The sequence below is a fragment of the Mixophyes fleayi genome, chromosome 1, assembly GCF_038048845.1.
Source record: "Mixophyes fleayi isolate aMixFle1 chromosome 1, aMixFle1.hap1, whole genome shotgun sequence".
NCBI classification, from domain to species: Eukaryota; Metazoa; Chordata; class Amphibia; order Anura; family Limnodynastidae; genus Mixophyes; species Mixophyes fleayi.
In genome coordinates this window covers 141,006,966-141,023,030 of record NC_134402.1, presented here as the reverse complement: position 1 = coordinate 141,023,030, position 16,065 = coordinate 141,006,966, and the positions used below count along the sequence as shown (strand labels likewise).

At 35.6% G+C, this 16,065-nt stretch overlaps 1 protein-coding gene across 1 annotated transcript in view; it reads right to left on the bottom strand.

Moving 5' to 3' along the window:
* Window positions 1–13,977: 13,977 nt before the first annotated feature.
* The window catches only part of TACR3 (tachykinin receptor 3), a 78,170-nt gene continuing 76,082 nt past the window's right edge, over window positions 13,978–16,065 (bottom strand). Inside the window, exon 5 of the mRNA XM_075200935.1 lies at window positions 13,978–15,712. Within this exon, the coding sequence (XP_075057036.1) occupies window positions 15,391–15,712 (322 nt within the window). The 3' untranslated portion in view covers window positions 13,978–15,390. The remainder of the gene's footprint in view (window positions 15,713–16,065) is intronic.

Genomic DNA, 16,065 nt, shown 5'->3' with positions numbered 1-16,065 from the left:
TGTTTATGTTCATAACATGTCCAATTCATTTCAGTATACAGTGACTATAATAAGCCTATACACTCTTATTGATATTGAATGTGTTATATAAAATCGGAAATCATGGCAGAGCTTTTCCCACCTTTAATGAAATTTAGCAAAAAAAAAAAGTATATACAGAATATGTATATTATTGTTACTTAAATGTGGCCAACTTGATTACCATTATTTCTGACAATCTGTAGTGAACAGGGTTAGCAGGAAGTCCACATATAGCAACTGCATCCCTCCCTACCCCCTCCTTTCCCAGATAGGAAGCCCAGAGCAGCTGCTGCTACATTTAGATGGAATACGCTTGCAAGGGTTTAATTCTGAGACATTCACTTAGTCAAAGAAACCAATCACCATGATGAAATGCCTATTGCTCTGTAAGGTATCCCAGCAGACAAACTGATGCTTACACAACAGGGGTAATAAGGGATTGCAGATAATGAAGGGAGACATTTTAGTCATCTTTTTGTAACTTATGACCAATCCAAGAGTTTCAAGGTATCCGGTACCCAGGCAGTATCTCAATGTTGTAGGCATTTGGGTCCCTTAGAAATAAGGAACTGGAGGCATCCCTGTGTGTTCTACTCTGAAGACTGGTGTTGAAGTAAAGCTTCTAACAGGTATTGTTGTTCCTGAATGTGTGCTACTCTGTGATTCTGTTGTTGAAGTTTTGTCTTCTACCAGATCCTGTTGTGCTGCTGTTTTACTGGATGGCTGATCTGTGCCATTATCATGCAAGTATCCTGCATTACTGCCTCTATCAGGAAGAACTGATGAGCTTACAGGAGTATGGGTTTCAGGTCCCTACCACATTTAGTTGAGGTTAACGTGGCAGAGCGGTTGGGATCTCAATATGGAACTAACATTACTGTATTGTGACAGTCATTCCAAAGTTTTTCAATGGGATAGAGGTCTGATCTCTCACTGGACCATTACAAGACTTTGATCTTTCTTTTTTGAAGCCATTCCTTGGTTGTCTTAGATGTATGCTTTATATTGTTATCATGTTGGATGGTGAAATTCCTCTTCAGGTCTACAGCTTTCTAACAGAGGCCAGCATATCTTGTGTCAAAATGTCTTGATATTTGGATATATTTATGTCTTCTATCCTGACTTATACCCTTGTCCAAGCTGGAGATAAGCAGCTCCAAATCATAATGCTGCTGCCATCATGCTTCACAGTAGGGATAGTGTTCTGTGAGTGAGGAGCTGTATTGTCTCTGTGCCAAACATATAGTTTAGAACCAAAGTTCAACCTTGTTCTGATAAAACCATAGGATATTTTGCCACATGGTTTGGGGTGATTTAATGTACAATTTTGCAAAATTTAAATGATGTGGGTGTTAATTTCTGTGAGAAAGGGCTCCTGTCTTGCTATGGTTCCAGACATGTGCAGTGTATCAGTGTATGGGAGACTGCTGTCCCATACAAGGAGTGGACAGATCCTGAGATATATATATATATATATATATATATATATATATATATATATATATATATATATAAAATATAAAACAGAAGGGAAAGGTGCCTATAGTGTAGTATTTTTAGAAATTGTGATTCCAAAACCAAGGTGTGTGCATGTGCGTGCCAGATTAGTTCTTGAAAAACTGCTCATCAGTATATTAAGCCTGGGTACTCCAGTCCAATCGTGTGGGTTCACACCAGTGCCGTATACTCATATAGAGAGAGAAAAGAACCATAAATAGTGCAGTAACGTAAAGCATATAGGACAATCTTATGTTCGGTCACCATGAATTGTGCGTACAAGAAATAACTATCAAATCGCTTATCTTTAGCACTGCTTATTGCAGCTGGAAGTATCTCTTATTCAGTTCACTCCATTACAGGTTCAGGGCAGGCATTATGTAAAGAAAAAGATGTCCCACATATAGTGTATATTAAAATAAGATACAGCTTAATCAAAACATAAGAATCACACTGTAAATAAAAAATCAGTCTTATCTGTATTTAGGTATAATCCTTATCTCCAACCTAGATGGATCCAGGTGTCATAAGATTCAACTAGTAGTTTGCTGGAAACAGTAGCTAGATAAAGGGTACCAATACACTCTCAATACCTCAATGCATTTTGTCTATAACAGACTTTATCAGAAGGATTTTACAGCCTGCTCTCTGTGGGGTTTATTTATAGCGATAGGCGCCGCCATTTTGCGCCTGCGTACTACGCGGACCAAGCAGTGCATGCTCACTGCGCTAAACTTACTGTGCATGTGCGGCTGCCGCAACTGCAGATTCAGTGGCAGTAATACATCGTTGTCAGGTAGTAATATTACTATTAGAATAGCTGACAATGGAGGTGTTATAAACCAAAGAAATAGCCTAATCTCATATATTATGAATCATCCCAAAGTAGCACTCGGCAGCCATCTTTGTAAAGGCATAACAGGGCATATGTTTGAAGGTGGTGTTCGGGTGTGAATTTACATCGAACTATTACTGATACAATATTGAACTGAGCGCCAGAATTATTGATATTGATTTAAATATATATATATATATATATATTTCCATTTCAATATAAAATGTTATTAACTACAACTACATACTTTTTCCATTTAAAACTCAAATGAAAATCTTGATTCCTGAGGTAGTCTAAACTAAAACTGAACTGCTTATTAAGTTGTGCGAATCGACATCTGTGATGCTAATTGATTATTTACTATCAGCTAGAGGAGTAAATATGCTTTCAGCCAATCAGAAGAGGTTAGATAGTACTGATGGTAGTCATAATCATTATTATGTATCATTGAACCAGTCCTTCAGCACCTGCAAGATACATGCCCAAAAGCCGTTTCTGCTAATGCGTCCAATTTTATTTGTGTTGCAATCACGTGTACATACTATACCAAAACTACACTCTCCCACCCGTTCCCACCCTCGTTCCATCTTCCGAAGTACAAGCTGAAGCAAGATGAAGCAAGCCAACAATACACAAAAAAATATAAGGACGTTTGCCTGCATATTCATACATATTTTTGAAATCCCCATTGACGCACGTCCTCTAAACTAGTCCTTGTATGTTAATAAGTATAACCTTTTGCAAAGAAGCTGGCATGTCAAAAATTAAAATGTTGTGTTTTTGCTTACCTACACAATTTATTAAAAGATAGGGAGAGGTGAGCATGTTGACCTATTATCTTTCTTGTCTGTGTCAAATTAGTATTTTTTATTAAAAGTAGGATAAGAAAAGTTTGATGAACATGGTGAAGGCCAGTGGCTAAAAATGTTCAAAATTGTTTGCATAATTTTTGCATTTATGTGCACATTGCGGATGAAAAGAATCCCTTCAAATGCTGAGCCTTATTTAGGTATCTGGATATTATCTTAGAAGCTAACAAGAATTTTTGCTTCACCTGTAATGATATGATCTGTTGAAAAGTGACAGTTCATTAAATATAACATTAGGTATAGGGGATATTAATTTATGTCTCAGCTTGATGATGGTTCCTAAGAGCTAATATTTCTGGAATGATCTGTGGTATTCTAAAAAAGCTATCCATACTGACTTATGCAAGGTGTTTGCTGTGCTGTCAACAAAGGTCAATGCAGATGAGTGTGAAATTCTGACCTCAATGTTCCAAATGCAGCTTTCACCCAAATTTAAAATGTTTTCATTGATTAAGTAGGCCTGGAGAGTTGCAAGATAACAGAAAGACTTTCTGTAATCCAGTGAACATAGTAGCAGTGCGCTACTGGCTACTTTATGATCAAGACATGTATAAGGTGCTGATAATAGTTTGTTGTTACTATAAACTAACTTTTTGATTGCACAAGAAAAAAAAATGTATTGGGTACTTTCAATGATCCTTATTGGGACATTTCTATGTTATCATCATTGTGCTATGTACTTATAAAAAAAAAATCAGGTTTTTGATTAGCTCATCATCAATTATATCCTGATCGTGTTGAAATGTTAGGTTTTCAATGTCAAGGTCCATATTACCTTTATTGTTTCCTCATTATCATGTTTATAATTTGTGGGTTCTGCTTCATTTTTCTAATGTTAATAAAACATGAAATAGATAGTAAATGGATTGGGCATTATTTAGATGATGTTCTTATCAAATGATTTTATTACATGCAGTTTTCTACTTTTCACTTATCTCCACTTTTCACAAACGTTTAGTATTCCTTTATATCATGACTGTTGCCAAAAGAGGAAACTTAGGAAAAAAATATATAAAAGTCGCCATGATCAAAGATATGGTTGTCGTAGATAAAATGTCTCTAGCAAGTACTGTGTGAAAGTAATCAAGGGTTTTAATGTATATTAATGTATGCTGCAGAGACATGCTTTATGTCACATAGTTTGAGTGTTTATGCAGAGATACTTATGTGTTACAGTTAGCCAGTCAACTTGTTTATTATACAGTCCGCAGTTGCTCTGACAACAAAGTATGATCATTGTGGTCACCCCAGATGCATTATGTTTTTTTAATCGGAAATTATGTCAAACACTGATTTTCATAACCTAAGTTGGTGAGACCATTAGACCAATATATAACCAGGAGAACAGGGCACATAAAATGTGCTATCCATTGAACAAACTCTTTAAAGAAATCATGGAGATATTGTATAACCCCAAAGACACTATATAACAATCTCATGTTTACTCTGCATATGTGCAAGGAATCATAACTAGGTTAATGAATATTATTAAATCTTGGCTATGTTATACTATTTATAGAATTCCTTACTAGAAGTGGCTTTGATCAATAAAACACCGTTGAAATAGCTAGAAACATGTATCCTCCTATAGGGGGGAATTCAATTCCCCCCAAATTTCCATGGCGTTAAAACTATTACCGTTATTATGGTAGTTTTAACTTGGCTTTCAGCTCAGTTAGCTGCGAGCAAAAAGCCGGCGTTGAAACGACTGTAATAATGGTAATAATGCGCAGGCCGCGTTACTTTTACTCGTAACGCGGGCAATTGAATTCGCCCAATAGTGTTCCATGCCATTTCCTGGACAAATATAAGGGTGATCCCAGTGGCTTAAAGGTCATTGATATGGAACATGTGGGATATATGCAATGAGGAGGTGATAGGTTCAAAAGACTATGCAGGCAAGAACTGTTTTGGACTTAGTAACTTAATACATTGAACACTTTTGGTTTGAATGACCATATGGAACTTAACAGCATTATCTAATTTTATCTTATACCATTTTTGTTAGTTTAAAATCAAGATCCACTCATTATTGATACTATATATATATATATATATATATATATATATATATATACTATATAAATGCCTAGTGGCGTGTGTGTAAAAAAAAACCAAGCTGCAGCGCCACCTGCTGGGCAGAGTTATACACTGACCTATATATTTCTTGAAGGAGAAGTGACAGTTGGGAGTGTGGGAGTGGTTGGTGGTTGCCGGGAGTGACAGTGGGGAGTTTTTAACACCTTAAGTAGCTTGATGAAGGATGTGGCGATGAAGATGAAGGATGAGGTAATGGAGAAAAATGATGAGGTGGTGACATGTGGACAAAACCACGTTAAAAAAGGGCGCTTGCGTCGGGAAGTAACAAGTAACGCTCTTCCCCTGAGGAGGCCTGAGCTGGGCCCAAATGCATGACAAGAACCTTTTTAACACCTTAAGTAGCTTGATTTGACTAGAATGCATGAGTATCATGCACGGTTTAACTTGTGTGTATATATATATATATATATATATATATATATATATACACACAAGTTAAACCGTGCATGATACTCATGCATTCTAGTCAAATCAAGCTACTTAAGGTGTATATATATATATATTATATATTTTATATATATATATATATATATATATATATATATATATTATATATATATACGAGGGGGTACCCAAAAGAAACCAGAATCCATTTATAAAAAATAGTGTATTTATTTGCACATTTTAAAACTTCAGTCCCCTGCAAAGTACTCTCCACTTGAATCAATGCATTTGTTGAAATGTTTTTTCCATTGCGCAAAACATTTTTTAAACTCATCGTCTTTGATGCCTTTTAGTACTTTTGCCTTTTTTGTTTCACCTCTTCAATATCAGCAAAACGTTTTCCTTTACAGTCTTTTGCATCCGAAGAAATAAAAAAAAAAGTTGCACGGGGCAAAACCGTGTGAATACAGTGGGGGAGGCAAAGGTATCATGTTGCTTTTGGCTAAAAATTGCTTAACACACATCTATGTGTGGGCAGGTGCGTTATCATGATGGAAGAACCAGTCACCTGTTTGCCACAAATCAGGACATTTTTTCCTGAAATCGTGATGCAACCTTTTCAAAACTTCCAAATAAAATCTTTGGATGACTGTTTGACCCTGGGGTACAAATTCTGAGTGCACAATCCCTCTCACATCAAAGAAACAAGTGAACATTGTTTTCTCATTTGACTTCACTTGTGCTTTTTTGGGACGAGGAGAAGTGGGAGTTTTCCATTGGCTTGATGGCTGCTTTGCTTCTGGATTGTCATCGTAGCACCAAGATTCACCTCCTGTTATGACTTTTTAAAACAAATCAGGGTAAGTTACCGAGTGTTCATTTAAAGCCGTCTCTGTGGTTAACGGTGAGCACGCCGGGCACAAATTTTGCTGCAACTCATTTCATTCCCAAGTCCTCGTTTAAAACTCGCAGACAGGAACTCCATGAAATCCCAGTCCACTCCACAAGTACATCAATGGTCCGACAGAGATCTTCCAGAATGGCTCAACAATTTTTTATCACATTTTCCGCTGTTCAGGTGGTCCAAGGACATCCAGAACGAGCTTGATTGTCAATTCACCTCGTTTGAAACTGGAGAACCATTCGTAAACATTTGTTTTACTCATGACAGCTTCCTTGTATGCTGTTTGTAGCATAACAACCATTTCTGCTGCATTTTTTCCAAAAAGAAAACAAAATTTCGCAGCAGCACGTTGTTTGTATGAATCAGCCATCACAAATATAGGCGAAAGATTGAAGAACTAGTTGACAAAAAAAAATCACTGGAGTAAAACGCTACCTTCCTCCCGCAATGTCGGCAGGCATACTGGCTCAGAATGGTTCTGCAAACATTCAACTAGCGGGCGGCAGAAGCCCATACTACAAGTTTCCAACATGATTCTGGTTTCTTTTGGGTACCCCCTCCTATATATATATATATATATATATATATATATATATATATATATATATATATATATGTGTATATATATATATATATATATATATATATATATATATATATATATATATATATATATATATATACATATATATATATATATATATATATATATATACATATATATATATATATATATATATATATATATATATATAATGTAACACTAACGAGTTGCATTAAGGCATTTAGCTGGCGATCTGTAGAGAAAGGATACATGCAAACAGAGTAACACATTTGTACAGCATTTTGAAGTATGTGTGACAACACAATAGTATAAAGTCTGATTTGACTTACATGGTTTGGAAGTGACTTTTTCCACAGCAGGCTGACAGGGTGTGTCTGAAGCCAGAGCAAACAGGGGAGATGATAGGAACTCCATTTTAAAGGGAAGGTGGGAGTGTCATGTGTCCATCAAGCTTGTCACGTATAAAAACCTATTTGTTTCATTGCTCAGTGTAACCGATGCTAGAAAAGCTGGCTGGAGTATAGAGAGCTGGTCTATTGTTTAGGGTCACAAGAAACTTTATGGAATCTTTATGTTATCCAATACTTTAGCATCCTGACATTAAAACAAAGTAAAAAGCAAGAAGTTGTTTGCGTGTGTTTTACCAGAAGTGTGCTCTTGCCACTATATATATGACTTGTTATTTGTTTTTTAAGTTGGAACCACAGTGGTTTAAACAATTACGTGCCGATGAGATATTGCGCTGAACTGACATATGAGTCCTGAGTTAAATCTGCAACCTTTTTGAGTTATATATTTATTGCTTAAAAAAACTTGCAGAAATATCTAGTTGAAATACACCCCCATGGTTGACTAGCTAACCGTGACTATCATCTGCTTTACGAGCTGAAATGAGGGACTTCAACTTATTTTGGCTTATGGTATTACACAGTTACATTCATGCTGACTCAGATCCTTGCTGCATTCCAAGTGTGGCTATTTTCATCACTCGATCTACACCACTACTTGTGCCTTTTAGACAGTTCGCTTTAACAGCAAGTGACAATACATGTGTCATAGGGGCAGCAGCTTTTATATATATGATTGAAATCTATACAGTTTGTTATTACTGGTTTTGAAGAGGCCAGTTTTGTTTTGTTTCATTTGTGGCAGCTGATCCATTCATTAACATGCATGAAATTATATGTATCATCATCATCAACATTTATTTATATAGCACCAGCAAATTCCGTAGCGCTGTACAATTGGTAACAAGAATAAGACAATTCTGGGTGATACATACAGAAAAAGAGGTGAGGTAAGAGAACCCTGCTCGCAAGCTTAGAATCTATAGGATGTATAGGCGGCATAGTTTACATGGTCTACACATGGTATGACTTAATGGTATAATAAATTACAGTTCATTTATGTTTAAGATCATCTGTGTTGGTGGATAATTGACATTGCAGCCTAAACCACTCTCTGCAATATACTGTGTTCTTTTTCCTTTGCAATTGCTTTAATGTGGAGAGTTCATATTTCCCTTGTAAAGCGGCATGAGTTGTTTGGCTAATTGTCATTTTTGATAGATTACATATCATTATATTATTGTTTTCAGATAGGTTATATATATTTGCATATATTTCTTTTTTCATTACACATACAGTGCGTCTATAAGAAGGGTGCTATTTCTTCTACAAAAGAAAAACACTTACTATAGATCTGGAAAGTGCTGTAAATGGCAAGGAAACCACACATAGATCAAGCAGTCTATTCGACAAATGCATTTGCATATAGATGGTGTCAACAGAACAGTGGAATCATTCTAGGTTGTCCTTTAATTTTATGCTCTGAAACCCTAGTCTTTCAGGCAGGGCTGGATCATCCGCTAGTCAAACTAGCTTCCCATCTATGGCCAGTGTGCCCTAGGGCGCCCATACACCCTCCAATACTCTTATTACTCTATTTTTTGCTGTGTTTTCTTGTGGCTACGCCCCTATCCCTTTAGTTCAAGTTCCACGCTCAAGGGAATTCTATATTTTGAATATGGTTATATATTATTATAGTACGTTTTAAAAATGGTTAAATTGGCAGCTTGAGTCAATAAAGATATACAGCAGTTTTGGTTTGAATTAAGTTGGCTAGTGATGATTTATATTGTGATTAATTTTTATTGAATTAATAAACATGTTCCTTTGACCATTTGCACATATGAGACTGTTGACTTTATTTATAACCTACACTGAGTTTATAAGTTGACATTCTCCAAACACAGTAGAAAAACACACTCCAAAAGAGTGTAATCTATAATAGTGCATTGTAAAAACAACTTCAATGTTTCAGTACAAATCTCAGGGATCGGGTCCCATACTATAATTTTAGTAAGAAGAATTTTGCAACTTTACATTGCACTTCTGCAGATAAATGTATTTCTAGGTGCACTTTGCCTAATTAAAAATTAAGCTGGAAATACACAATCATGACACATGTAATAAAGGCAATTTCAATGTCCCCTGACTTTCACAATTACTTTAAGCGATGAATGCGGGTAAACCAAGCAGTATTGTAGGAGATAAATTGAAATGTTTCACTTAAAGAAAAGGGTGGTTCTAACCTCCACACATCTGCATCTCCCAAGAGCAAAAAGTAGAGTAGAGTAGAGTAGAGTTATATGTGCTGGATCATCCAATGGGCTTTAGAAATGAGGTCCACAGTGTATTGAATGTTAGAGGAATATATTAACTAAAATCAGCACACAGATTTTAATTCACTAATTTTATTCCAAATATCTGTCGTTTACTGTTCTGTAATTTTTCATATATTTAATTATAGCACATTCTTAATAAATGGCACAGCACACTTCAAAGCCAATGACAGTGTTCTAATTAGAATCATATATATATATACTTTGTAACACGTTATAGAAAACTTGCATCAATATTAATATATAAAATGTGTTTGCAAATAAAAAAGATGTCTATAAAGCATTTTTAAAAATATAAAACACACATTGCCTTTGCTGTTAGTGCTGAATGTAAAATATGATACAAATTAATAAAATACACATATTGTATACACTTAATAACACAAAAATTATTACTAACAGCTTTTTAGTATAGGACCATAGTATGTAAAGGTTATACAACATTAAAAAGACAAATGATTAAATGTAATATTTGCTTTTAATCTAATAATATACCATATACCATTTAACTACAAGCCATCTTTTGATGTTATATGGGATTTATTATTGGTGATTGAAGATTATTAACATGTATAAAGCAGTTAGATGCTTGTTGTAAGTTTAAATGTATATGAGCGATATGGTCAATTTTAGAGCAGTGTGAATACTGTATCAAGTGGCATTGAATTTTATAAAAATGGGACATACAGATTTGTGAACTTAATGAGTTTATTTTTAAACATTCAAATATCAAGTTCACAGCTACCTGATTTTCCAGTGAAATTTAGTGAACTTAATTGTTTATTCATTACTCTGGGTATGCAATAAGAAACTGAGCTTGTAAATGTAGAGATAACTCTAAAAAGGAAATGCAAGCTTAATTATGTTTCAGAAATCAAAAAACGTTTATTTTTAATAATCAATGTTTAATAATCAATGCTACATCTTTGAAATTGACACAATCTGAACATTGTTAGAAAAAATCTCTGCAAAGGACTGTTTGCTTACAATATATTTTTTTACTATCATAATTAAAGATCTAAGAACATGAGTCCAGTGCATTATATGAAGACATGTGTGTCTCTTAGTCTGTTTTTTTTGAGTACTGTCTTTGAGCATGCTATTATCGGTCTGGTATTACAACATTAACACTACTTTATGGATCATATTGGCAAACAATAAGGTTGATCCTTACCAACAGGGGTGTTCTTAGCTATTCGGCTAAAATAAAAGTTGTACTACTCTAATCCTTTACAAAGTACGGCAAACATTTGTGAGTTATGTGCCATGTAAAAGACAAATATTATAATTTTTAAGGATTATTAGATCTACATAGAAAGTAATGCCAATCATTTGTATTTTTGCAAGAAGAAAATTGGCATTTTAAAATGAAGCCCTTTCAATTTGCTCTGTGAAATGTTCCGACTCAGACAGTGGTCTCAGGATGCCTCATTACGTGCGCGCGCTGCCATACCAAAGATAAAGTTGTACATGTAACAAGTAGATTTATGCACACTTTAAACCAGTAAGCCATAATTAACTATTATCACACTGGACATTAGATAATAAACATACATTATAGTAAAGTATTTAAGAATGGGTTGTTCATAGTCATATGCATTCTGAATACTTTTATTAAGATATTATGAAATTAATATTCTATCTATTTGAGGGAAAAGCTAACTATTGGTTGGATAGGAGGATTATACTAGGGGCATACATATATCAAACTGAAGGACAGTATTACAAAATTTGGTCAGATTGACTCCTCCAGATTGTAAAGGAAATAAGAAATACAATGTATGCCTATTTGTCACCTATCTGTGTACAGCATTCTAATTTAAAATAGATATTGATATGGTTCACTCAAATATATAAAGAGAAAACAAATAAAAGTTCATAATATCTTGCATGAGGATCTACAGTGGAACATTATATATTATGCTTGCTGTAATGCTGAAAATCACATCTCAAATACTGCACCTACAACATATAGACAGAAAACCTAAAGCATAGTGGTATATTGTCAGACTACCCCCACCCTCAAAGTAAATAACAAATGAACAGAAAAACTAAGTAATGCTGCCATAAACGCTGCTTGCAGCGCGTGTTACCTGAAAATGACTCTGGTGGCTGCTAATAATGTCATGGAAAGATCACCAGCCGACCAAGCAGGCAAGCAATAGCAAATAATAGCTTAATATCATTATTTCTAGATTAAAGATAATATTTGTTATCAACCTCGGCAATAAAAATTATTCCGACTAATCCGCAGCTTTCAACACATTTAACGTGTACCATTATTGCATTGATAAGCAAATTGACCACTCTAACTGAATAGAGCACCAGTGCAATTAAGTTATACTTGTAGTTCTTTGATTTGCTATGATTGTTATTACTGATATCTTTTAATATATATTACCAAATGAAATACAATTTTCACATAATATATTTATGGTGCTTCAATTCATCGATTCTATTAAAAATATAAATATGTTCACTGCAAGAAATGTAATGTAAACACTGTCCCAAATTAGCATTATGAGTTCAGGTTTGCTGTGAAATTATACTGTATACAGTTTTTGTAATACTGAATGTCTTAAAGCTATGGTTCAGTTTGATAAAAGTAACGTGTTGCGGATGGTTGAAGTCTTGTAAAGCTGGACACACACACTGTCCAATTTGACCACATATGTGGAACCCCACACATGGAGATATCAGACCGATAGCTAGATAGAGTCTGCAATATTATTATTATTATTATTACTATTATTATTATTATTATGTCCATTATTTTATATAGTCCTAATCAAATTACACAGTGCTGTACAGCGAATATGTATCATTCACACCAGTCCTTCCCCAATTGTAGCTAAACAACCACACTGTTCTGACCAGAGTCAGAACTAGCGAGCTGTGGGCCCCGTTGCAGGGAAGCAGGGAGAAGGGAACAGGGGTCCACAGCTCGTTATTTTCCCATGCAGCAGGCTCCATCACCTCCATGAACCCCAGTACACTGCACCTGCTGCACCAATGGTAGTTCCACCACTGGTTCTGACACACACACACACACACACACACACAGACAATACTGTATGTTATATGCAGGGGCGGGCTGGCCCGGGGGGCAGTGGGGCAGCTCAGTCTGACCGCTATTAGGGCCGGTGGGTAGGCCGGCCGGCCGCCCATCCGGATGTAATATAAAATTTTTTCCCCGGCGGCCGCATCTGATGACATGAGATGCGGCCGCGTCAGCGCAAAGGCGGCCGCATCACATGACAGGGGATGCGGCCGCGTCATCAATGACGCGGCCGCATCCCTTTTCATGTGATGCGGCCGCCTGTGTGCCCCCTGGGCTTGCTTCTCCCAGCCCGCGCCTGGTTATATGGACAATCTTAAGTGCACATTGTCTCTATTACATACTAAAAGTGTATGGATTACTATGGATTACCACTTTTTTCTAATAAGTGCAGTGTGAAACCAGAAAAAATGTAAGGTATGTGGATGTGGTTTAAATCCAAATGTCAAAGTTTCTGTCCCTACATTCCAAATGGTAAATCTGGTCTTGATGAAACCTGATTTGGCAGCAAGTGGTGATGTTCTACCTATGTTTCTATGTCTGAGCCATGGGAATGATGAGTCCAAGGAAAGGATCATAATTTGGGAGCAGGTTGTGAGCGTTAAATCAAATATTTGCTTATCTCCAGATAGCCTACTTCTTTTCTCGTTCCTGGTATCTGTTAAGTTTAATTACATAGGAGATATCTCCATACATTCTGTGCCCATTTTATAGCTCAAGCCCCAGGGTGAGTACTTTTACATATGTCGTGGAACCCCCATTTTATTATATAATTAAGTGCTGTTTATAGTGTTGTATTAATAGTAATGTATTGTTTTGTTTTAATCAAACTCAAATTGGCATAGCTGTAAACAGCTGATAAAGCAGGGTTGGCTGAAGCAAATTTGTTCTGAGGTGCCTATAGTCTTAGTAAAAACAGTACAATCTTAAAAATCACATGTACTTCTTCATTCTTGAACAATCAATGACTAGTTTACAAACAACTTTAATATTGGATTTAATGATTATAAAGAATTAATAGGTGCAGGTTCAGGTGATAATGCTAGTATTGAGCTCCAATATAATAAAAAATAGTTCACATTTATTTTTAAGGCAATGAAAGAGGCCATCGGACACAGCTTAACAGATTTGTAGATACATATATGATTAGTATAGTATGAGAGGTGCATGATTAAGTACTATGTACTTTTTGTACATAAGCCCCTGAAATGCTGAAGTGCTCCGTTTTTGGCGATGAGCTGGATCATATGTAAGAATTGTTTCTAACCTACAACAATTCTCTGTTTCTGATATGGCAGAGGGGACAGAGAGTGCATGCAATTCATGGTAATGATAAATGTCATTGTGTGCAGTGTAGGCAAATATAGAGGAAAGAGTAAAAGTGAAAATATGCACACCGATCCATAGGAGTCTTACAATAATGCATTATCAATATCTTTCTCACTTTGTTTTGCTTTGCAGCAGCTCTCTGATAGATTTCCTGCAGTATAATATAATGAGTTGACTCTGCATCAGAGCTGCCGTCATCTCAAGGTGGTCTTCAGTTTTCAATTTAGTTGTCAGATCCGGCAAAATATGAGCCTAACAGGCATGCACAGTGCTCACTGTTACAAATTAGCATAGTAACAGAGTTTGGTGAAGCTGAATGTTTGATGGTTTGATGAATTTGTAAGCAGACAGCAGTTGTGTCATTAAGATAGTGCTGCCCACAGCTGGATGTGGAGAAAACATAAAAGAAGGACCTGCTTTTTATTCAGGTGGTGGGCTATTAAATCAGAGTAACCATTAAGGTCCTCTTCAAGATTTTGGCCTCTTCCCATTCACTGTGAGCACTTAATATCTGAGTGGAGTGCTAGGGGGGTAAATACAAGTTATTGATTATTTAGAAATTGTCTTGATCTTCCGAGTGCCACAATGCAACCTTATCTCCAGCACTCCCAAAATAAAGCCAATGTTGCTAATGCTGGTTTTGTACTAAAATTTTTTTTTTTTGAGTAAAGCCTGACATATAGCTTTTGATTTCATGTTAAGTTTTATTTTCATCACTGAACTTAGAGTTATTATTTTTTAAATGTTAGTCATTATATTTGTAATATTTATTTTTATCATTTCTATAAATTGTACTGCAAAAAGTAACTGTCACAAAGCATGCCATACGTTGCACTGCCAATGCACAGAAACAACACTAACTAGCACACAAGCTGACACTACATCTTTACATTTCACCTATTAACACTTGATATATTTTAAATAGTAAGAAATAAGGGACTGTCAATGAGCCCTTTTCTACATTTAGATACCATGATAGGATGTAGGAAACTACCAAAATCCACAGATGTTTATAGCCAACTTTTATAGCATTAAACAGGATAGTCTGTTTTTCATGCCTATTTCTTAACATCTTGAATAATAAATGTTGAAAACAAGATTTAAAAAAAACATGGTTAGGTAGTTGATATCTCCTTTTCTAAAATTCACGAATAGCAATCTATTGATGTACAAGGTGAGCTAATAATAATTGAATTTGTAGAGGCATCTGTGGAGTTTTTACGCGAGCATCCATTTAAAGTTGACTCGCTAGAAGTAACTCTTTTCTTATGACCGTGAATAGACTTGGAGGTTTCACCATCATTTGGGTCAAACACCACTGTCATGCTGGATTCCATTCTGGATACTGTGTACAGACTACTCTGCCTTGTTGGGTGAAATCTGTTCGTTTTGAGCTCTAATTCATCATAACTGGATACTTCAATAAAGGGACACCATCTGAATGCTCTTTTGAAACCAGCACGAAATCTGTAGATAAACAATAAGAAATGTAAACGTGGGAATCCAATAGGCAACATGTAAAGCATTATTTAAGTGTTGATACTAAAAAAAAAAAAACAACAACATTTTAAACTTATTAAACATATTTGCACATTGTTAAACACCAACTCATATCAAAGACATATTACAGAAATAACCTCCCCTCCCCACAACTAGCAAAACTGCAGGTGTTACAAACTAATGTCCGTGATAGGCAAGGGGCCAGACAGCTGAGCAGCTTGTTGAGTTCCTGACAAAGCACTAGAATGTTTTTCTTTTTATAGTGCTCTCTTATGTAACCGGCACAAATTATTATGAATCAATTAGATTTTAACTTGCTT